The 25,893-nt window shown below is 38.9% G+C and overlaps 1 protein-coding gene across 1 annotated transcript in view; it reads right to left on the minus strand.

The window, feature by feature from the left end:
- Window positions 1-25,893, minus strand: part of Hpse2 (heparanase 2 (inactive)) — a 225,117-nt gene that overhangs the window by 137,808 nt on the left and 61,416 nt on the right. Inside the window, exon 5 of the mRNA XM_028888799.2 lies at window positions 4,321-4,414. Coding sequence (XP_028744632.1) covers window positions 4,321-4,414 — 94 coding nt within the window. The remainder of the gene's footprint in view (window positions 1-4,320; window positions 4,415-25,893) is intronic.

A 25,893-nucleotide genomic window follows, 5' to 3' on the forward strand; every position in this document is an offset into this window, starting at 1 on the left:
TCAAGGCCAGCCTGGTCTACAGAGTGAGATCCAGGACAGGCTCCAAAACTACACAGAGAAACCCTGTCTCGGAAACCCAGAAAGATGGATACATGCCACGATGAGTTCCCATATCACACTATCACAACCATCATTGCACCCCCCACTAGACTGGAAGGTCTATGAGGACAAGCATCCCGTTAGTTGTGCTCAACCTCGTATTCTCAGAAGTCTGGAAAACACTACAAAGGGCACAAACTCTGACACATACACGGAGAAGGGTGTAAAGGAAGGAGGTGGAAATTAACTTTTCAAATATGGAGGAAGCCCGCTGCAGTTCATTTCATATTCAAACTGCAATCATATGGACAGTACTTGTGGAAATACTTTCCTCCTGACTGGGATTTCACCAACTCCTTCCTGTGCTTATTGAATTGCTGAAAATAATGTAAAAAGTGTTATTTCCTCTTCTGATTCCTCCAGGAGATGAAGACACAAATCACAGAGTCCAAATGAGTTGAGCCAAAGTGGTTCTTCTTGGTTCTTACGTCACTGTTTTGGAGTCAGCCCAGCTCTCTACACTATACCATCTGCGTTGTGTCCTAAATGTCTCTCACTTTTCCCATTTGACCTTCTCTGCATTGTGAGTCTCAGTTCTTTCCTTTGACTCACCTCCCAGTACAGATGATTATTCTTGTTCTAATGGAAAGGAGTGTGTGCTCATCCAAAGGTGTGGGTTGTCCAGACATTTCACTGGTTTCCAAAAGTATCATATAGATTTTCTTCTACCCTGATAATTCACTGACTGCTGAGAAAACAGAATTCTTCTCTAAATGGCAGTCCAAATTTGGAAACCACAGCTGCTTTTAGCAATTGAGTCATTGACTTTCAGGTGCCAAAAATATCACCTATTATATTCTCTAGGGTTCAAAGAAAGAGGAAAGAGAAAAAAGGCAAAGAAGAAATGGAGAATAAAGGTAGTATGGAGCATTTATAGTCACAAAAATTATTAAAATAAGTGCAATAACTAACAAAGTAACAGCAATAACAACTATTGCTCAATATGAATTAACAGACCAGCTGTGTGGGACATTCCTAACTTCCTTAAAAAAGAGGGAATGTAGAATTCTTAGCATCTTCACTTTATAGGTAAAGAAATAAAGTTATGGATATTCTGGCTCTCAGCCCCAACTAAGGTGAGGGCTGCCACCAGCTGAGTAAAATGACTTCTGACTAATCTTATGTGACAATCTTGATGCACCGCAGTCATCAAATCTTCCAGCTAACAGTTTCAGCTACCATGGAGCAGAGAAAGTATCCCTGCCATGCTCTGTGCAAATTCCCACTTATCTGTTCCATCACACAACAAATGTTTTTGCCATGAAGTTTTGGAGTGATTGCTTATACAGCCACAGAAAACCAGAATAGGGGCCACAACTTGAAAGGACCTCTGGGCAGGTTATGTTTCTAACGGCCAAAAGATGATGCCTGGTCTTGTTGCTAAGTCTAGCCCTCCCTTTCAGGAGCCTTTTACTTATAGGTCTTTCCTCCTGAGAGCTTCCACTATTTCTTCCTGAAGTGGGAGGCCACTTCAAGGGCATCAGGCATATTCTTAAAGGCTTGAATCTCAATTTTCCATAGGGTTTTAGTTCTTTTATCTATATTTCTGGAACCCTATATAAATCAGAAAGTAAGCTTTGCTCCTTTAGCTTTTGAATGTTCTGTGATGATTAAGAGCCATGCAGAGATAAAGGGCGAAGCAGAGAGAAAACACCTTCATCTTTGTTCTAACTTATACTCACTTGCTACACTTAAATAATGTGAATACAGTTAGAACTGTCTCTCTTGGTCAATATTATTACTAATAACAATCTTTTAATTGGGCTCAAAGATGGAAGAACCCAAAATAAAGGGACTTTATCTTGTACATTGTTGTAATACAAACACTTAGAAGGCTGTCTGAAGCATATTGCCTGAGAGAGTTAATTTATGAGTAAAGGAATAAAAGAAAAGTTCTTCTAGAGAGCAACACTTGAATTAGCACAGTGAGTCTAGAAAACTGTAACATTCTGTAGGTTGATTTTTGTTTGATTTTTAGGCTGAGTCTCATCAGCCAAGATTGGCTTCCAACTCATGATCCTCTTGCCTCAGACTTCCAGGGGCTAGGTTATAGGCATGCACTACTATGATCAACAATAGGTTGATATTCTGTTGCACCAGGCAACATGTTCCAACCTAGTCAAATATTAAAACTGAATTCCTTGAGGCCACATTTTATTCTATTTTCTATCTCCAGCATCTGGCACTTTGCATGGTGCTCACAATACTTTTCACTAACTGTTGTCAAACAGACTGGCAGAAATATTTCAGATCATTTAGTTCTTCTTGTCTAATAGAAGGCAGTGATAGAAAAAGGTTCTGGTCAATGTCCCTTGTCCCATGGTGATTACATTAGGATGCAGAAATCCAGGAGTCTTGAGAGTTCCCATGCTTTAACATTCCCCAAGAACAAGTGAACAGGGAGGCTGTATGTTATTTGAGTATGACATTAGCATGAGAATATAAAAAAGGTTCAGACTTCCACTTTAGTTCTCAATGGTGCTTTTCTATGATGGCTTCAAGTAGAATTTTCTTTCAAAGATAGTTTTAAACATGAACCATTCATTCATTGGTCTATGTATTTATCCATCCCACATTTACAGAGGGACTACTTATTGAGAAGTATTTTATCTGCTCAAAAGGATAGCTGAGTATCTACAGAGTGCAAATTTCTAGAAAAGAACCTTACTGGACAGCAGAAGATGGAACTTTTACAAGATCCACAAGAAGTGGAACTTACAAGATCCTCATTATTTAGAATGAATGAATCTAGTGTATCACAAAATGTAACTCTATAACCTGTAACACACACAATCACTAGACAGATGATTATTCAAGGCAGAGCTCTCAGCTCTAGCCACACTAATCCAGAATGTCAAGAATAAGACTGGACATGTTACTAATGGGCACCATTGGTTATCTGGATTGGTCCAATAACTAAAGGGATCTTGCTGCAAAGACCTACATGCAATTGCTTAATACAATTTAATTTTATTTTCCTTTTTATAAAAGTCAATTCTTACATGGCTGATTCCAAGATACCTAAGAAGGATGTAAATATGGATCAGAGTCATTAGCTCTCAAAACCAGAACTTCAATGAATATGAGCAATAATAATCCCCTTAAACTAGCCCCAAGTGAATCCCCAGGAAGAGAAAAAAAAAACAAGCAAACTTGTCATTAAAGAAGCCCTTTAAATAAAAATAATAGTTGAACTTAATTTTAAATGGAGGGCAAAGTTGGAAGGATGAAGACAAAGTCTGCCTTCTTTATTGTTGTTGTTGTTTGTTTAACAAACCTTTGATTCCCATGTGGAGTTTTTATTCTTTGAATTTTACTTTTTGTTTTAATTAATTTATAATAGCTGCACATATTTATAGGGTACTGCGTGCACTATTCCAGTTTTCATAATGAAGAACTTCACCTCTTTGTTATTTCTTTACATTTAGAGCCCCTGAGCTCTCTTCCAGGTATTGATAAGCTGTGTCACTGTGAACAGTCACCTTGTTATGCTGGAGACATGGATGTATTTGCACCACTTCACTGTGGTATGGTACCTCTTAGCTCACTTCTCTATTCGCTGCTCCCTCTTCTCTCCTAGCTTCTGCTATTTTCTAGTTTGAATGAATTGTCTTACCTTTTCCACAGGGAAAGGAATATGCAGTATTTGTCTTTCTGAGTCTGGCTCATTCTACTCAATACAATGACCTCCAGTTCCATCCATTTTTCTAAAAATGGCAGGATTTCATTCTTCATTGCATGGGAAACCTTACACTATTTCTTTATCTATGTGTCCATTGACAGATACCTTGGTGACTCTGTATCTCAGTTAGTCTCAACAGGAAGTGCTGCAGGAAGCACGAGAGTGCAAGCAGCTCTTTGATATGACGGCCGTGCTCTGGATGACTGGGTTATGTGCAGGTCTAGTTCTGGCTTTGAGACACTTCTGCACTGCTCTCCATGACTATACTTCTTCCATCCCCACCAACAGTGTGTAAGAGTTCCTTATCCTTGAAATCATTTGTTAGAACGGCTCTAGATCTTGATGTGACAAATATAAACCCTTTGAAATGTGAAAAACAGTAATGATCCACAATCATCATTGAAAGAAGGGGATGTGGCCACGTCCATCTGGAATCTTTTCCTAGCCTGGTTCCCACAGCACTAAATTCCAGTTGAGACCCTGTGACCTTTTCCTTGTCTTTCTTCCAAACACATCAGCTCACAGATAATTCTACTCACTTTCTGAATTTTCCTAATCTGGTCAGAGAGTGTATCTAACAGACGAGTTTTCAGGAAGTCCATCACCTTGACCACCCGGCCATCAATGTAGCAACTGGAATAAAAATAAAATAACAGTCAGATAAAATCTTGAAGAGGGGGCTGGAAATACACTTCTCTTATTAGAAGTCTATGTTTGCTGAGGAAACCACCTGGGATTGTATCCATCACAGGATAGATTTTGACTCTTCACACTTTTCAAGCAAATAATATTCTTTGTATTTTCTCCATTTCCAATTCCATTTGTCAGCTACTGTGACTTTTTTCAGCCTTGCTCAGGTAAAAACCCATTTCTTGTTCTCTGGGAACTGGCAGATATTACATAATCTAAACTGGGCAATTGGGGAAAAACTTACTTTTTCTCTTGGGAAAGGGACTTAGTCTCCAATCTCATGGCTGTCTCTATCTTTACCTTAAAGCAACAAAGGCATGGGAGAGTTGCAAAGGAACACCCAAACATTTGCTAGGTTTCCACTTTTAAATAAGAAAATAAACAACAGAGTAAAATTCTGATGCAGTGCAGTTAAGAGTCTCAAGTGTTTCCAGTTTCTAGCTTGCTTCCTTGGTAAAACTCATTATAGTGGGGCCCCCTCCCCATCATTTGGACGAATGAATGAGTGAATAATGAACAAACAAATGCAAAGAAATCCATACACTGGCCCCAAAGCTCTCTGCTGATCGAACAGGGCTGGTGCTCATTTGGTCTGCTTTCAGTCTGCTTTTCATTAGGGACTTAAGAGAATCATCAAGCTGCACTGACACTTGTGAACATTTGACCAAAACAGGCCCACCCCACCACCTCATGTGCTCCTCTTTTCTGAACCACTTATTCCGAAGACTAAGCAGACATGGGCTCCAGGTGAGGTGACCTTCATCACCTAGAACCCCGCCTTACTCCTATCTTGGCAAAATCTGAACTAAGAAAATTTTTAAATGCTTATGATTCCCATATGCCTAGCCTAATCCACTAAAGTCTTATTGGTTGATAACTAATGATCGATTTTCTTTCGTTTGAAATAAAAGATCTATCCATCAATATATACAGACTTATATGAAAGTCCTTCTTAATGTTGTATGGGATGGTCAGGCTTAAAAATCTTTTATTGTAAACAGGTGCTCTAGCTGAAGTAAGGGAAGGAGACAGGTCTGACTCAGCCTTCTGTTGGCCTCTCTCCCCACCATAAGGTATTTCCAAAGAACTCAATGTTTAAATGACTGATAGGTTTAAAAACAAAAAACAAAGAAAAATGTGTTTTTGGAGACAGAGACATTTGAGGTCAGATTCCTGATTTGGCATTTGCTCCTTATATAATCTCAAAAACTTTTCTGGTCTCTACAGACCTCAGTTCTGGCATATTTAAACTGTCTGTCTGTCTGCCTACTTGCTTGCCTGCCTGCCTACCTACCTACCTACCTACCTATCTATCATCTGTCTAGTTTTTGTTTGCATGTTTGTTTTTGAGACAAGGGCTCACTTTGTAGTCTAGGCTCGCCTGGACTCACTATGTAGCTCAGGTTAGCTTTGAACTATATCAATCCTCCTGTTTCAGCCTACTAAATTCTGAAATTCAAATGTGTGGTAGTTTTCTTATTAATGAAAGAGGGGTGACATATCTGCTCCTTGGGGCTAGTTATAAAATCAAGGCGATAATAAACCTAAGATGCCTGACACACAACAGGCACACAGGAGGTACACAAAAACTTTTTTGTTTTCTGACCTTTCTAACTTCATTTAAGACAGAGGACACTAGTTGGTAAAATTATGTATAAGTATAGAATCCTAAAAAGTAGAATTATTGTCAGAAGATATGTACTTATATTTTTTGTGTGGTTACTTACATAATGGAATAAAACAATAATATGACATTTTACCTCATCTCTGGTTCAAATGCCAAACTCAAGTTCAACAAACATTTATTATGTATAACATAGTTTCAGTCATGGCTACTGCCTTAACATTTCATAACCTCTTCTCTCTAGTATTTCATTATTGCCATCTCTAATTTTTAACAAGTTGAGCTTGATCATGCATTACATGAAAAATGGGCATGCTGGGATGGGATCACTAAAATTAAAGCAAAGCAAGCTGTGCACTGTTATTCTAATGCACAGCTGAAGAAATGAACACTTACATGGTGGCAAGTCCTATGACAAACAGCATGCTGTAATTAGTCTCTCAGGATTCAAGCAAACAAATTGTAGCTTCTCCTTTTCTCTACATTCCCTTCGCAGTAACTATGCTAACAATCAGTGTTTATCATTTTTGCTGGCAACACATAGAGTTTAATAGTTATTGACACAAAGATGCCAGATGTACTTTTTCAGTATGTAGGATTCTCCACAAACATTTAGACTAACCCATCTGATCTACGGTCCCTTTATTCTTTTCCTTTTTTTCTCTTATTCCTTTGTTCAAGTTACATAGAACTTAGAGTTAAAAACCCTGGTTCACTATGCTTTATCACTTATTACCCACATGATATTTGATCTCCACCCCTTTTTTTCCAAGTTGGCATAAAAAGTAATGGATTTAGTTATAACATTTTCATACACATATATCTATCTGGGTTTCTCTTTCCAAAGATAGATTAAAAAATTCAAGCCTGGAGCCAGCAAGATGGTTCAGTGGGCAATGGCGCTTGCCACCAAAGCCTCATGATCGGAGTTTGGTTTATGAGGCCTACCTCTGACTTCCTCATGTGTGTGCTCTCCCTCTCGATCCCCCCACTCTCCCACCATGCATGTGTCTCTCTCTATCTCTCTCACACACATTCACATAAAATAAATAAAAATGTACAAACAAAATTAAAAATTCAAGCCTGTAATATTTTTATAGGGATGCTATGGAGAACAAATAAGGAAAAATACTTGGCACAGAGCCTAGCACATCGAAGGTATCCAATAACCAAATATACTCTGCCAGGTTACTTAAAGGCTCAAGGTAGCAGAAACTTGACTGAAAGGCTATGGGCTGGGGCTGCAGGGGGAGCATCTTTCCAGAGGAGAACACTCTCATTCACTACAAGGTTTGAAGGAGGAAAATATGTATCGGTAGAGACAAACTCTGGATTCCTTGCAGGTGGGGGCAGAGAGAAATATGCTCCGTATTACTGTTTGCTCAGTGAAATATGCTCCGGATTACTGTTTGCTCAGTGACTGACATTCTGTTTGTCTGGACCCAGAAATAGTGCAAGTCCTCCTTCATTCAGCACAGGAGAAGGCGCTCCAACAGAAACTTTAACTTAAGCCTTTCAGAGCCCATTATTGACCCCATTTTTAACCTAACAAGCTGGATCCAATTATTCCCAGTTGTTCCCTGGCTACTCCTAAAGACTGAATTTGGACTGAGGTGGGAAGAGCTCCAGGGAAAGAAACCAGTGGACAAAGTTACCTCGATGGTGTGGGCAAGAAGTGATGTGGCTCTAAACAAGGGAAGACACAGAAGACACTTGCCACGCAAGTGGCAGACTGTGATGAAAACACTCACAATATTTCCTTCTGAGTGAAATCAAGGCATTCAGTGAAGGATAACCATGAGCTCAAGAGAGAGGATGCCTTGGAGAACATTATGCTGAGGACAGTTAGGCATTAGAGTTAGGCCACAGCTTGTCAAGAGAGATGAAGGATGCAGTTTGATAGATCAAACATACACAGACTATCAAAGATGAAACATATAGCAGCTAGTTAGAGATAGCAGAAAATTGAGATGGGCAACGTTGACCTGGTCTCTTCTTCAGCTTAAAAGTCATGGGTAAAACTACGGCATTAGATGAGGTTACTAAGCAAATAAGGGAAGGTCACAGAGGTGTCAGAGACCCTTTAAAGTACTTCTCAAATATGGCCCTGGGCTTGCCTGTACCTTTGACCCAGTGAAGGAACTGAAACCCTTTACTGCCCTAAGCAAAACAGCATCTTTCTAACAACCTCAGTCTGAGTCTAGTTTATATTTGGATGTCAAAGGACTCCGCATATTAGCCTGAGAATTTCATTTGCAACTTAAATTCACTTTTGTCTTAAGTATTGAAACAGAAACTTTGGTCACTAAAATTTGGGATCATTCTGAAGAGAGGGGAAGGGGATCAATTAACAACAAAGCATGAACTGAATAACCCTGAAGCCTCTTTTATTATATTCGATTTTCTAATTTTAGACAGGATTTCGTTCTAATCAAATCTAGTCTAGAATAATTCACTGGACATCACAAGCTGGCCTCAATTCACAGAGAGGCCTCCTACCTCAGCCTATTGGAAGTCCTGCTTATCAGAGCACTTGGGTACCAACAATACCTCTCCACAGTGTCACAGTTACAGACCAATATAGCACACAGATATGGGTATGAAGGAAGTGAAGCAGTCTGTGCTCACCAGCAGGCTGCTAATCATGATGATGAGGGTCATTTATTTATTACTTACTAAGCTACAGCCCCAGCTCCAATGATACAGATTTCTAACAATGACTGGGTAAAAGGAAGCCAGGCTAGATGATGTTAATTTTTCAGTGGTTTGAGCACAACTCTCTTCTTTTCTGTCTTTTGCCCTCAGAAGATAATGATGATTCTTAGCTAATCACCAGTCTCCACAAGAGTTAATTAGTTTAGCAATGGCTGCAGAGGATTCTGAAGATGGATAAATCAAAAAGAAAGAAACTGGCAGTGGGAAAGCAAAGAAAATTTTCAATTAGAGAAACTCTAGACATGTCAATATAAAATCCCAGCAGGGTGATTTTAGAATTCCCTATAGTAACACTTTTAAGTAAATCTTAGATCTACTCCAAATCCTTATAAGCTCCAACTTCTCTAAGGTCACACAAAGAACTGAGCCACTCAATTGATGGGTGCAGCCAGGAAGGCTGTGTTGAAATAACCTTTCCATAACTATTGTAACAGTTGAAACATTTGTTCATGATCAGAATAGCCTGTCTTGCTTGACGGCAGCTACTGTCATTCTTATCTCTAGACTGGCGGGTCACACCAAGCATGGCAAGAATGGCTGAGAATTTAAAGCAAATGGATCCTCTTATCAATTTATTCATAACTTTCTTATGCATTTAAATAAAATTTAAAATTTTATTTACTATATGATTTACTTCATCTTATTTTTAAAAGCATTGTCTTTTTATTATAAAAGAAATAAATGCAAATTAAAAAATAAGCACAAACAAAATAGAAGTATAGAATGAGGAGTCACTAATAAGACCAACACTTGAATCATTGTTCACATTTTGATAAATATCCTTTCCGAGTTTTTTATAGTGTACATGAAATTTCATACAATGTACTAAATAAAATCTATTCTAGATCCTATTGTACTAGCATATACATTTAAGCTTGCCCCATCTAAGACACCCAAGTCATCTCACAGAGATATTGGTCAAAACATCCTACTTCAATTTTTCCTCCATCTCGACCATGGGATACCCTGCCATCCAGCTGCAAGATTCAGTTTTAGGGTTGCACTACAATTAGCCACTTATGCCCATTAGCTTCTTCAAATGTTTAATGAAGAGAGTTTGTTGGCTCCGGGGCAGCTGGTTTTGTTTACCTGGCCCTTTACTTTAAGAGGAAAAACCTTTGCCCTTATTATCTGACCCCTTCTTTTATTTCACTTAATTGCATTAGGGCTGGCTTCCCAATGCTCAGGAATTTCCGGACCTCTTTTTTTTTTTTTTTTCTGCCTGCTGCTTTCAAGGAGGAGGGGTAGTCTACTGAGAATTTTAACACCCAGCCTGCTGACTGGGCAAGTAATTCCATAAAACTGGAGCCTTTCCCTCCAAATGGGGAGAAGCTTAAAAAGTCATTAGAACAGCCCTGTTGACCTGTAAAACCTAGTCTGACACCTCCAAGCCAAACAGTGGAGAAAGCTGATTGGAGACTCTATAAAGCTCTTTAAGTGTGCTTCCCCTCCTCCAAAGGGCCTCCCTCTGGGCTCCTGCTGAGGCACCTCTCTTTGCACTTGCCATAGGGTTTGATTCTGAGGCGGCATCATTCTTCATCTTCTCTACATTGTGTCAAACTTCCTATCTTGTGTTTAAAATTACTTGGGGCAGGAAAGCTTGAAAGAAGAGAACACAGTTACAAAGAAATATTCTAGACAATATAAATGCTTTTTGAGCTTTCTGAAACTTGTTTGGATAATCCCATGCATAAATTATCCAATAGACTAACATATTACAGTTAAGGAATTTGAGTTTGTACTATGAAAAGAAAATATAGCAAGTCGGTATACACAAAGGCTGGGGTTATGGACATCCCAGCACACAATGAACACTCAAAAATATACTCAACAAAATAATGAGTGACTGCATGATTTAGTTCACGGTGAGCCAAAGGATCTGGATCTGTGGCTGCAGTGTCTCAGGGCTAAGCACCCTATTTCTAATCTGTCTCTCTCAGTTAACCCCTTGCAGATTTGGATCCTGAGCCTAGACCGTGGTGGAGAGACACTATATCTTGGCAGAGTCTCAAACAGCTGGACCTTGATCCCAGCAGTCAGTGCTGTGGAGAGCAGGCAGGAAGCTGGAGAGGAATGGGTGGGAAAGTCCTCCATATTCCAGCCACGGGAATGGCTCTAAGAGGCCCCTTCAGGGGACTGCAGAGTTACAGCAGGCAATGGCACTGAGCTTGAGGGCGGGAGCCCATCCAGGTGTTTTCTGTCTGAAAACTGATTGTGGGGCCATCCTTGCAATGAGATCAAATGTACCAAATAGAAAATTAGGCTCAAAAGTAAACATTTATATAGAATGACAAAATAAATGACAACTAGCTCCCAGAAACTTAGAAGTCTCTCCTCTTCTGTCTCTATCCTCACCCTTCCCCATTTCTTCTAGCGCTCATTTTCCTGCTCTTTAGGCAGTTCACCAGAAATACATACACAAAAATACTTCCTGGCAGCACTCTTTGGAAAATCTAGCAATGCTCAGTAATTCCTAGCAGTCGAAGAAACCAATTCTAGAAAAGGCTAGTAGTTAAAACCATTACCTTTCTGGGAAACCTGACAGCGGGGTATCAGTGGGAGGAACGGCAGGCCTAAGATGCCAAAACTTACCATTAGCATGTAGTATTTTTAAAAGCCTCTTTATTCTTGAGAATTGCATATATGTATGCAATGAAGTATGATCATTATCTTGTGCTGGCCCCCGCATGCTGCAATAGCAATCCACCTATCGAGGTTTGCTCATTGGTGCAATAGCGGTACATCAGTCACAGGTATAACTAACTGGTTTCTGGTTGGAGGTGACAGCATCTATCATGGAAACTTGGACACTAGAAGATGAATAGAACTTCCATGTTCATGTATTGGAATAATTAATATTTTGAAAAATACAATACTGAAACCAGTTCATAGATGCAGTGCAATTCCCATTAAAATACCAATGACATTCTTCATACTAAAAAATAAATAAAATTCATACAGGAACCCACAAGATCTTGATTAGGTAAAATCATTCTAAGCAAAAAGAATAATGCTAGATATCAGAATATTTGACCTCAAATTATACTATAGAACCACAGTGACAGACAACATGGTATCGGTGCAAAGCCAGACATGCAGACCAACGAAATAGCATACAGAGGACCTAGAAGTAAACTCATTCAGTTACAGACACCTAAATTTTGACAAAGATGCCAAAACATACATTAGAAAAGAGACAGCCTCCTCAACAAACAGTGTTGGGGGAAGCAGACATTGACTTGCTGAAGAGTGAAATTAGAGACCTATCTCTAATTCTGGGGGAAAAGATCAATTTAAAACAGATCAAGAACTTTAATATAAGGTGTTGACATTGTTAGAAATGCATAAGGAAAACACTTTAAGATGTCAGCATATGCAAGAACTTCCAGAAAAGGAAGCAACTCTAAGAACTAACTAGTTAGATTGCATAAAAGTAAAAAGATTCTTCATGACAAAGGAAATAATTACCAGAGTGAAGGGACAGCCTATAGAATGGGAGAAGAGCTTTAACAAAGGAAATAATTACCAGAGTAAAGGGACAGCCTATAGAATGGGAGAAGAGCTTTAACAAAGGAAATAATTACCAGAGTGAAGGGACAGCCTATAGAATGGGAGAAGAGCTTTCCTGGCCGTTCCTCAAACAGGGGGTTAGTAGTTGAATGCAAAGAACTGTGTGAGGCCAAGATGGAACAGTTGGTAGAGCACTTGCCATACAAGCCTGAGGTCCTCAATGGATCCTCAACACCCCACAACAAAGTTGGGTGTAGTGGTCCATGCCTGTAATGCCAATGCTGTGGAGGCAGAAACAAGAAGGTCCCTGAAGTGTGCTGGCCAGCTAGTCTTGTTAATCTGGTAAGCTTCAGGATCAGGGAGAAATCTTGCCTCCAGAGAGAAGGCAGTGGGGGGGGGGGGGCGGGACGGAAACAATCTCTGGCCTCCACAGACCCTTGCACACAACACTTACAGAATAAATAAACAATAACTACATAAACTAAACACTATCCTTCCCTGAAAAAACCTTCCCATCAATAAGTGGACTTCTTGAATCAAGAAACACAATGACCAATACATATTTTTAAACGTGTTTAATATCTTCTTAGCCATTAAGAAATGCCAATGAAAACTACTTTAATATTCTATCTCACCCTAGTAGGAATGGCTAACCTCAAGAAGATAAGGACAAGACATTCTAGGGAGGAGGTCGAGAAAGGAACCTTTATTTGTTGCTTAGATGTGTAATTGGGTGCAGTCACGATTGAAGTCATTTCAGAGGTTCTTCCAAAAAATTAATACTGGAGCAACCACATGACCCAGTTTTACCACTCCTAGGCACATAGCGGAAAGACCCTAAGTCCTGCCATAGAGATGCTTGTATACTCATGTTTACTACTGTACTATTTATAATAGCCAAGAAAAAGGGCCAGCCTAGATGAATGGATAGAGAAAACATGGTATATATACACAGCAGAATTTTATTCAGTTATAAAGAAAAATTAAATCATGATATTTACCAATAAACAAAATAAGCCAGACTCATAAAGACAAATACTGCATGTTTTCCCTCATACAGGGTTCCTAGATTTTAATTTGTATTTGCATTTGTGCTTGTGTGTGTGTGTGTGTGTGTGTGTGTGTGTGTGTGTGTGTGTGTAAATGTCACATAAGTAGAGAGACAGCCCTGAGAAGAGAAAAAGGAGATCTTCTTAGAGGGAAAGGAAGTAGAACACAAGTGATACGGAAGTCGGGATTGCAGGATGGAAGGGAACTAATAGGAGGGCATTCACACAGAAGGCAGGGACTTTCTCAGCTGGTCAGAGACCAGCAGGAACCAAGTATTATGAAAATGCCATAATGAAACCCATTACTTGTATGCCAACTAAAAAATGAAAACATACCATAAAACAAAATAAAAACCAAAGTTAAATGAAAATGAGTATATCTCTCCATATTCACGTGGTCTTATATAAATTAAATCTATGTGATTTGTACAATTTTTCAAACACGCAAGCAATACTATATATGGTTTATAGATTCTCATGTACATAGCAAAAATATTAAATGTGTGCTAGAAGCATGCAATCTGAAATTATTCAGTTATATGTCTGGGAAAATAATGAAGCTAAACTGGGAAACAAGTACACTTCTCTTTTATATTTAAATATTTTGTTTCACATAAAATATCACAAGCAAAACAAAAATAACAGTGATGTTTGTCAGTTATGAATGGTGGATATATGAGAATTTATATCTAATTTTGCTTCCATTTTTTATTTTATTTTATTAAGGCTACTATAACAGGAAATCTCATATGGTTAAATCATCCTCTCTCATCAGGAAGAGTCAACAATGAATCCTCTCTGAGAAAATGTACACACGAGAACTTTCAAAAATAAAGAAAATAAGTAAAAATTATCCTGGCTCAAACAAACAGAAACTATTCAGGAAAACAGGTTCGTGTGTAAAGGCAGAGAGGCGAACAGAAACTATTCAGAAAACAGGTTCATGTATAAAGGCAGAGAGGCGAACAGAAACTATTCAGAAAACAGGTTCGTGTGTAAAGGCAGAGAGGCGAACAGAAACTATTCAGAAAACAGGTTCATGTATAAAGGCAGAGAGGCGAACAGAAACTATTCAGAAAACAGGTTCGTGTGTAAAGGCAGAGAGGCGAACAGAAACTATTCAGAAAACAGGTTCGTGTGTAAAGGCAGAGAGGCGAACAGAAACTATTCAGAAAACAGGTTCGTGTGTAAAGGCAGAGAGGTGAAGGGACAACAGAGGCCAGGATCTTCCTCTCTGGGAGCCTACATGGGACTGAACTTCACTGGGTTTATGAGGCTACCAGCAGGAAAATGAGTCATCATTCAGTAAATATGTGGCTGTATCGTTACTGAAACGAAACTGTTTTATCTGCTACTGATTTCTCAGTTCCCAGGGCAGGTCCTTGTGTAACTGTTGGGATGAAGACAGGCCAAGCTCTGGTGAGGCAACAAACTGCAGTGCAGTGTGTAGAAGAGTCATGGCTTTGAGTAGGGGAGGGGACGGATCCTGGAGTCATGGCTTTGAGGGGGGGGGGGATGGATCCTGGAGTCATGGCTTTGAGTAGGGGAGGGGATGGATCCTGGAGTCATGGCTTTGAGTGGGGGGGGGATGGATCCTGGAGTCATGGCTTTGAGTAGGGGAGGGGATGGATCCTGGAGCTTTGAGTAGGTGGGGGGGAGGATGGATCCTGGAGTCATGGCTTTGAGTGGGGGAGGGGATGGATCCTGGAGTCATGGCTTTGAGTAGGGGGGGGATGGATCCTGGAGGGGTTCCTGGCAGTGTTTTCACTGCAAATTTATTCTCTAAGTTTAATGACAGTGTGGGTGTTAAGCTGACCCCTGAGATTTCTTTTTCTACTTGTGATATTTCCATCTTGGAACCAGAAGGGACTATATGACTTCAGGGGCCTTCTCATCTATAGGCACGCAGACCCTGAGATAAAATTGTTGGTTTGTCATAAAAGTCATCACTAAGCTTCCTTCTGACACTTCTGAGAAAAACCATCCAAGTTCTACCTCTAAATCTAGCCTTCCCCCACTAAAGAGCAGATGCTAATGGGCACTGTCGTCTCTCCTGGTCACAGGAAAGCCTTGGAAAGGGAGCCCACTGAAACACAACTGTTGGCAGTCGATGTGTCTCTGTACTTCAGCTTCCTCTTGATGTCCCCTGTGTACTAAGGAGGAGGTTCCAGAGCCTGAAGATATTGGTACTTGGTGCTTCCTTATAATGAATGGTAGTGTAACCAAAGACCCCATAACAATGCTACTATAGGGTTGTGACATCAGATGCTCCAGATAATTTTCACTAACAACCCTTATCTTCTGTCCATATGGAATCCACTGTGCTTGATAAGCACCTTTTTGTGTGTAGTTTCACTGATTCTTAGAACCTCCCCAAATGAGGTTCTGTTCTTCAGACCATTTCCAGACAAGCTGAAATGCAAGATAAGAGTAAGAAGGCCTGGCACTAGAGGCTGAGACTCAAGACCTCCACCTTGAATTTAGAATGACTGACATTCCTTGGCTCCTCCTCTCCCAGACACAGCTTTCCAGCCTGATTTGTGAGTCTGTCTGGCACAGAACACTATGTACTAGCAAAAGAATCAATAGTGAAAGATGAAATGTAGGAGGAGTAGTGAAGGGAACAGGCAATGATTCTATCTTCAAAGGAAGCAAAAGGAAGGATGCGCCGGTAGCATGATGAAACCTGGACTAATGAAGTCTCAGAAGATTCTGGCCTAGAAGAGCAAAGCATAGTCCAGTGATTTCTAAATCCGCATTTTATCAGAATTGCCTAGGACTACTTTCAGCTTATTTAATTTCAGTTTGCAAATAGCTAATAGATTCACATGGCTCAGAAATCAAAAGGAAAAAAGACTCTCTGGTGAGAAGTTGCCCTTCTGCCTCCATGTCCTTGTGACCTCATTTCCCCCTTTCTATGCGACAAATGTTACCAGTTTCAAGCATACATAGAAACAGAATATTCTCCACTGTTTTAACTACTCTAAATATTGTCATGTGAGGACCAGTTCTCATTAGTACACGAACCTTCTTATCTTCTAAAATTACATTAGCGTTTTATTACATGAATATACTATGACTTTTACTTAGCAAATTCTATATTACTGAAACCATTTAGTTATTTTAAATTTTGTTATTACAAACAAAGCTGAGCCAAATAACACAGTGATGCACACCTAAGGGAAGTAGGTTTCAGTATGAGCTCTCACATTATGTAACCCTAAGTAGGTCAGTTAGTGCTTTGAGCTTTTAGAAATGTGAAGAAAGTTAATGACCAGTAGGTGTAGCATTTTCCCAAAACATGTAAGTGGAACACTTCCCCAAGACAGAGAAATATACTGAATTAATATGAATTAAATAAAAGTTTCACAAGTTTATTTAGTTTCTTAGGCTTTAACAATTTAACAAACTGTATAATGAATACTCTTTATAATATACTGTGAAGAAACAAATCTAGTCTAGCCACAATGTCCTCTTGTTTCATAGCTAAGAATTCAGAGAGTGTTGGATGTTCAGCATCTGAAACATAATGGAACAGTGTGATAGCTCATTTTGATTGCTGACTTGGCAAGATCTACAATCACTAAGAGACAAGCTTCTGAACATGTCTGTGAGGGAATTTCAGGACTGTGTTAAATGTGGGTGGCACCATTCCATGGGCTGGGGTCCTGAGAGCAGCAGCAGCAACCATTCTTTGCCTCCTGGCTCATAGTCCTGTTACCGTGCCTTCCTCTCAAATGGAGTTGTATTATTGAATTGCAAACCAAAATAAGCCCTCTTTCCTTAAGTTGATTTAAAAGCTTTAGAAAGTTTTTTCTTATTATATGTGTGTATGATGTGTTTCTGTGTATGATGTGCGTCTATAAGGGTGCTCATGTCATCGTATGGAGGTCAGAGAACAACTTTTCTATGGGTTCTGAGAATCAAACGCCAGGCTTGTGTGGCAAGCACTTTATGCACTGAACCCTTCTCTCCAGTTTTTTAAGTTGCTTTTCACAGGTGTTTTGTTGCAGCAACAAGAAAAGAAATGAACATAAACAGTAGAGCTCAACAAATATTGTTTGCCTTGCTTTAGTTCATCTTAAATCTGCCTAGGGAGATCACACAGCCTGAAAGATGAATCCAGAAAGATTTAAAAAAAAAATAAGAAAAACTTGATGGGAATACAATCTACTATGATACAGCAACTGGAGTTCTGAGATGAAGTTATTTAACATTTGTGGAGGAAGTGAGACAATATAAGTTATCAAAGATAAACAGTCCAAGACAGTGTGAGGGTTATACATTCCAAGAACAGTGAAGTATGGTCTGAGCATACTGGAAACAAGTCTGACTAGGCCTCTAGATTTACCAATCTTCTATCAATTCTCCCATTCAGTCATTACAAAGGTCTATTATGGTCCACATATTGAAGGTATTAGGGACTCAAGCATTGAATAGGACAATTTCTTTGTTCCTGTAAAGCTTACATTCTGGAAAGATTAAAAATAGTAAGTTGTTTCATATTGGGATAAATACAATGAAGAAAAATAAAAGGAGGACAAAAGGCATTACAAAGGGGCCAGGTGTAAGACTCAGTTGGTAATGAGCTTACCCTGCAAAAATGAAGACCTGATTTTGATTCTCCAAACCTACATAAAAATGCCAGGAATGGTGTTCATGTTTGTGATCACCAGGGTAGTGGAAACAGCATGGTAGATGGACAGCTGACCAGTCCATCTAGCCTATAATCGTGAGCTCCAGGCCAATGAAGAATTCATTCTCAAAGGAGGTAGAAGGTGTGTGTAAGGAAGACACCCAAATTCCTATAGATTTAGGGAGGAAAGTTTTTTGACAAAGGGAAAAGTAAACACAGAGATTTACAGGTGGGAATAAGCATCCCTGGAAGGTTTCTAGGGAAGAAAGGAGGGCAAAGTAGAGCTCGGTAAGGGTGGGAGGGTGGCAGCCGAAGAGTTCAGGAAATCAGTTGGTCTAGGGTGCCATTAGCCATTTTAAAGGCATTAGTTGGGAAGTAATGACAAGATCATCGAACTAGGGGATCACTGAGTGAAGGCAATGGACAGGCAGCACTGGCCGCATTAGATGGATGAAAACTTAAAGTTATTTGATTTGATTGTAGTGCTAGATAGTGTTCAAAGTCTTTGGATTCTGAACCTCTTTTAAAGATATAACTGGCAAGATTTGATGATGTCTTACCAGAGGGTAGACTGGGAGAAAGTTCTGCACAAGGAGAAAACAAATGAAACTATAATTAATGAAATACAAAGCATGACTAAGAACACAAACAGCAAGAACCAAAAAACTGACTGTAGTCAACACATAACTTCAATAATAACTTTAAACATTAACAACAACAAAAAGCTAGCTGAATGAATTAAGAAACAAAAAGTACCTTTCTGTTGTTTTTGAGAAACTTATCTTATCTTTAAAGATAGGCACCACCTTAAAGGATGGAAAAAATATTCCAAGCAAATTAGATCAGGCATTGCCATTCTAATGTTTGTCAAAATAGTCTTCACACTAAAACTAATCATAAGAGATGAAAAGATAGGTACTTTGTTTTAATCAGGGAATCAAGTAATCAAGAAATTATCACAATATTAAACATATTTGCATCAAACTCTGGCAACTCAATGTCATCAAAGTATACTAATGGAATTAAAGACACAGAGTAACACAAACCCATTAATAGTAGGTGAATTCAACACCCCACTTTCTCCAATAGATAGGTCATCGAGGCAAAAGAGAAAGAGAAATCCTAGAACTGAATGACAACCTACATCAAATGGACCTAACAGATATCTACATAATATCCCACCTAAACACCAAAGAATAAAAATATTCATTATACTTAGAAGAACATGGAAACTATTCTAAAACAGACCTAATGCTGGACACAAAACCAACCTTAATAAATACACAAAATCAAAATAATTTCATGTACCATGTCTGATCATTATGCAATAAAACTTAAAATCTACCGCAAAAAATTCTAGTATGTATATAAACTTATGGGGATTAATAGCTTATTACTGAATGATGAGTCACAGAAGAAACAAACAAACAAAAGAAACCAAAATATTCTTGGAACTAAATAAAAATGAAGTCCTAACACAACAAAACTCCTGGGACAGAAAGTAGTCCTATGAGAGAAATTTATAGGTCTAAGTATCTACATTAAAAAAAATCAGATCACAAAACAACGACTTAATGAGGCAACTCAAGAATTTGGAAAAAAAAAAAAAAGAACCAAACTCAAAACCAGTAGATCACATGATATAATAAAAATAAAAGCAGAAATTAGTAAAATAGAAAAAAAGAAAACAATAAAAAGAATCAATGAATCTATGTTGTGGAATATTTAACTATGTAAAGATATGTTACATTTGTTTATGCTGCCTTTGTTAATGATGTAAAGATGTGTTACATTTGTGCTGCATTTTTTTAATTATGTAGAGATGTGTTGCATTTGTTTTACCTTACCTGCCTAAGGCACCTGATTGGTCTAATAAAAAGCTGAACAGCCAATAGCTAGGCTGAAGAGGGATAGGCAGGGCTGGTGGGCAGAGATAATAAATAAGAGAGGACAAGAGGAGAAGAAAGAGAGAAAAGAATGAGGGAGAAAAAGAGGAACAGAAGTCAGGCAGCCACCAGCCAGCCAGACACAAAAAGCAGAAAAGTAGTACATACAGGGGGGAAAAAAAAAGGTAAAAAGCCCTGAGGCAAAACATAGAGGAAGAGAAACAGGTTAATTCAAGTCATCAGAGCTAGCAAGTAATGAGCAGAAGATAAGGCTGAGCATTCATAACTAATATTAAGTTTCCATGTCATGATTTGGTTGCTGGTTGGTGGTCCAAAAGAAAGCCTGTTACATTTGGTGCTCCTATGTGGGGTCTGAATTTCTACATAGGGCTTGGAAAAAAATAAAAAAGCCAGTACGCGAATAGAAACAGCAAGCTAAATAAAAACACCTGCCACAATGGCGGCATCAACTTGCTAGAGCTGGGGTGGTTAAATGCAGTTCCTGGTCAAAAACAGCTCCAGACTGGGGCCTCAGGCTTAGAGTTGGCTTTCACAGACCTGAGAAGGGGGCAGAGCCAGCCACCAGAGCCACCAGTGTAGGGCCTACCCACCAACACTTAGCAGTTTAAAGTTTGTCTCACATCATCACATCTGCTGTGGGATGGTCTGTATGTCAAATTACTCTAATAGGTCAATAAATAAAACACTGATTGGCCAGTGGCTAGGTAGGAAGTATAGGTAGGACTAACAGAGAAGAGAAATAAAAGAACAGGAAGGCGGAAGGAGATACTGCCAGCCGCTGCCATGACAAGCAGCAATTGAAGATGCCGGTAAGCCACAAGCCATGTGACAAGGTATAGATTTATGGAAATGGATTAATTTAAGATATAAGAACTGTTAGCAAGAAGCCTGGCATGGCCATACAGTTTGTAAAAAATATAAGTCTCTGTGTTTACTTGGTTGGGTCTGAGCGGCTGTGGGACTAGCAGGTGACAGAGATTTGTCCTAACTGTGGGCCAGACAGGAAAACTCTAGTTACAAATGGCGCCCAACGTGTTGGCATTATATACCCTAATAAACTTATCTGGGGTCAGAGAACAGAAAAGCCACTAGATACTTACTTAGTTAGGCAGTGGAAGCACACGCCTTTAATCCTAGCATTCCAGAGGCAGAAATCCATGTGTTCAAGGATACAGCCAGGCATGGTGACTCATCATACCTTTAATCCCAGAAAGCAAGCCTTTAATCCCAGGGAGTGGTGGTAGAAAGCAGAAAGGTATATAAGGCGTGAGGACAAGAATCTAGCAGCATTTGGCCTGGTTAAGCCTTTGGCTGGTTAAGCTTTCAGGCTTCGAGCAGCAGTTCAGCTGAGAGCCATTTGGATATGAGGACACAGAGGCTTCCAGTCTGAGGAAGCAAGACTAGCCGAGGATCCGGCGAGGTGAGGTAGCTGTGGCTTGTTCTGGATCTCTGATCTTCCAGTGTTCACCCCAATAACTGGCCTCAGGTTTGATTTTATTAATAAGAACTTTTAAGATTCCTGCTACACACATCTCATCAGAGAACAAGTGCTCAGCTGCAGGCATTTGGTTCAGATGGAAAAAAACTTCTAAACAGGTTACAGTGTGTTTAAAAATGTGTGTAGATTTAAGAAGAAAAAAAAAGAAAATGGGTATAGAGAGTCATAGAAAAAATAGTTTAAAAATAATAGTAAAGTCTTTAAAGAAATAGTAAAGTAATGTAAAAAGGACAAGCCATGCAAAGATGGGAATTACACAGGCACAGGGAGTCTGGATCCTGTACAGTGTTGATTTTGAACTTTTTGAATGCTGATGAGCAAACAATAGCTGCTTAGAGACATGGATTGTAAAAGGGACTGCTGAATTAACACAGCCTAGATACTTTAGGAATGCCTTAACTTTAAAATAAAAGCCAGAAAACATACTGTGTTGGGGAAGAGATTATGCTTTTGTTTCCACAGGAAATGAAAGGCTGTGGATTCAAGGTTAGTAGAGATCAGGTTTGATTGGGGAAGACCTCTTGAAAAACTTGACTATGGATACAAAGAAATAAACATAGAAAAACTATAAGACAGGTGATGTATATTTTACCTGCTCAAACAAAATATCACCTTTGGCTGGCTTATGTATAATGCACAGTCTATACTTGTGTTAATTTATGTTTGCAGACAAATTTCTAAATGGTCTTAATAAATAAAAAACACAGAGCCAAGTATAGGGATGGAAGCCTTAGAAAAAAGATCAGAGGAATAGGACAAACCATGACCTAAGCTCACCTCACCAACTCCACAGCTTCCAAAGAGAGCTTCTTCCTGTATATTCACATTTATGTGCCTTTTCTATTCTGTTCTCTCATTGGCTCTCTTATCCCAGCTACATCACTTCCTCTTCCTACACAGCTCTGTCACTTTCTTCTGTCTGTACAGACCTCCAGACCTCTATAGTTGGGTATATATATTGGGATTAAAGGTGTGTGTCACCACGCTTGGCTCTGTTCCCTATTGTAGCTTTGAACACACAGAGATCCTGCCTGCTAAATGATAGGATTAAGGGCATGTGCTACTGTTGCCCAACTTCTTTGTTTACTTAAAATGGCTTGCTGTTCCCTCAGATCTCCAGGCAAGCTTTATTTATTAAAGCACAAATAAAATATCACCACATCTGTTATCTTTGAAAGTTTGTGTGTTTTCAGAGCAAGGGGACCAGACACCAATGCAAACAGGTGGCCCAGATGATTCAGCCTCTCAGAGTGCCTCTTGCAGTTTCCTCAGAGTTCTGAATCCAGAACAGCTTCAATGCTGTTGGCTGAGTTGGTCCAGCCTCAGACTACTCCAGCCAGGATTTCAGATAAGCCTTGTACTTTCCTATTACACACAGACTGGACAACAAACGATATATCTAGATCTCCCAGAACTTGCCCATTATCTCAATTTTCTCAGGTTCCTTAAAGATGCCATTGCCCACAGAGAACAGGAAGCAGTCTAGAGAATACAACACCTACATTCCCAAGAGGAGGGGTGGGTTGTTTTTGGTTGTTCGGTGAATTATTGATGTTTGTCATTGTTTAGGAGGAAATATAGGATAAAAAGACAACTATTAATCTCAAATATTTTACTTTGGTATGGATTTTTGAATATTGATACAAATTTAAGGTTATACATATATGTATATATATGTCTCTACTCTTGTTTAAGGTATTTTTGTATATTGATACAAATCTAAGGTTATTTTTGTTATAATGTATATATATCTACTCTGGTTAAAGGAATTTCTGTATATTGATGCAAATTTAAGGTTATTTTTGTTACAACATACTGTATATATGTTTCTACTCTTGTTTAAGGCATTGCACCTATGCAGTTCATTTAAAAATGTAAAGTTCTAGTCCTTGAAAACTATATTATAAACCATTTATGATATTAAGAAACGCAGGTTAGTAGTTAGTCATCTATAAAAATCAAACCTGTATTATGTTAGGTATGTTTTCAAGATCATACAGAGATGTATTTTTAGGTAGATGGTATTCAAACACTTCAAAGACCTATAGAATATGGCATTTAAAATATTTTGTTGGACTGGAGATGGCTCAGCCGTTAAAGGCTAGGCTCACCACCAAAAATATAAATATTTTGTTAACATAGGGCTTTTCATTGACAGTGAGACATGTTTGCTCCTGGCAGCACCAATCTACTTCAGAAAAAATGATGGGCATTGAAGAACCTCCATATGGAGTTTTCTTTCAATGTGGCAAAGTGTTTACGTTAATTAAGTTAAATTAATGTGGGCTCAGAGAGGTGGGGTTAGCGACTAGTTGGCAGGCAGCAGTAGGAGGAGCTTAGTGTGGGCTTTTTAGTTGGCGTGGTGTGGAAGGAGAGAGGCTTCCGGGGATGCCAGCCCATCTAAGAGAGGAAATTAGCCAGTTGCTACGCTAACTCTCCAAGCTTGCAGGTTTTCACCCAAGCCTTTGACACTCAAGTTGTATTAGAATGATAGAGGTATAGTTAAAGTTTCCTTTAGCAGCAGCAACAGAGCCATTGTCTGGGGGAAAAGAATTCTCCCCAGGCTATGGCCCTAGTAGCCAGGCACAAGTAATTTAAAGCCCAACTACTGTGATGAAGGAAAACCACAATCTAAGAGCTGGTTCTTGGAGAAGATAAAATTGACAGACTCTTGGCCTAACTAACCAAAAGAAAGAAAGAGATGATCCAAATAAACAAAATCAGAAATCAACAGGAGAAACACTACAAGAGACACCAAAGAAATTCAAAATATTATAAGGGAATACTTAAAAACCTATACTAGCCGGGCGGTGGTGGCTCACGCCTTTAATCCCAGCACTTGGGAGGCAGAACCAGGTGGATCTCTGTGAGTTTGAGGCCAGCCTGGGCTACCAAGTGAGTTCCAGGAGAGGCGCGAAACTACACAAGAGAAACCCTGTCTCGAAAAACCAAAAAAAAAAAAAAAAAAAAAAAAAACAACCTATACTAGAATAATTTGGAAAACCTAAAAGAAATGGATGCATTTCTTGCTCCATTCAAACTACCAAAGTTAGGCCAAGAAGAGATCAACAACCTAAACAGATCTACAACAAAGAAGATCAAACTAATAAAAAGCCTTCTGATTAAAAAAAAAAAGGCCCAGGCCCAGAGGGATTCACAGCTGAATTCTACCAGACTTTCAAAGAAGAACTACAACCAATACTTCTTAAATTAATCATAACAGAAAGACACAAGAAGGAAACCAAACTACTGACCAATATACTTGATGAACACAAATGTAAAATTCCTCAATAAAATACTAGCCAACAGAATACAGGTACAAATCAAAGATCAAATTGGTTTCATCACAGAAATTCAGGGCTGGTTCAATACATGTAAGTCAGTAAATAGAATAAATCATATAAATGGACTTAAAGACAAAACTCACATGATCATTTTCATAGATGCAGAAAAAGCTTTTGACAAATCCCAATATGATTTCATGTTAAAAGTTCTAGAGAGAGTAGGACTGGAGAAAACATACATAAGATTACATTTGAACATAATAAAGGCTATATATCATAAAACCTACAGTAAGGTGTGATATTTGATAGACCTTAAAATATCTTCTCTGAGTGTTCTTCAGGAATTCACATGCATTTTATGTTGTCATCAGGAAAGTTATCTTATTAGCAACCTTTAATATCACTGTTCCATCCCTCCCCAGTGAAACATTAAGATTCAATCTATTTTCAATAGTTGGTGTTTGGTGTTAGGCTGAAGCCTATGAATCTCCATTTTCATGGGTGAAAGAAAGTCGATCATTAGATATATAGGTGATTTAGCCCTTAACATGTACTACCCCCTTTGCTATTAGCTAAACACACAGAGTAAAGCCTCTTGGAAGCCAAAGCTGAATACAGACAGACACAGGTGATCAGAAATCAACTATTAATTATTGAGTAGAGTTGTAAAATGTGCTGTGACAGAGAATTCAGTGGCTCTTTACAATCTGTTCACTAAACATTCAATACATAGGTTTTGCATATTTTTTCTGTTAATTAAAATTCTTAGTTTAATTGGGCTAAAAATTGCTTACCCACAGATGTTTCCCGAAGTGCTAGGAAGGAAACTATGTCATCCAGTAGTAACATTCCATGAATCTCTGAATAGAGGATTCATAAAATCTGGGTAGATCATGATCTTATACACTGTCTCTTTCCCATGTCTTGAACTCAAACTCAAGCAAAGAACAGTCCCAGTAAAAATACATGATTGAAAGGAAGTTAGTTTGCAGGCAGCTATATTTTTCTGTGTGTCATTTCCAGTTCTTTCAAAGGTGTTTATTTTTTGCACTAATCTTGTATAAAACATTGACCAAAGCAATGGAAAAGGGACTAAGAAAGACTCTACTTTGTCCCATCACCCACAAGCCTTTCTTGTCTCTCTTATACACACACAACTAATTTATAATTTTATGGAGCCTTTATATGTTCTATTTAAA

This window comes from Peromyscus leucopus, chromosome 1 (assembly GCF_004664715.2).
Source record: "Peromyscus leucopus breed LL Stock chromosome 1, UCI_PerLeu_2.1, whole genome shotgun sequence".
In the NCBI taxonomy this organism is placed as follows: domain Eukaryota; kingdom Metazoa; phylum Chordata; class Mammalia; order Rodentia; family Cricetidae; genus Peromyscus; species Peromyscus leucopus.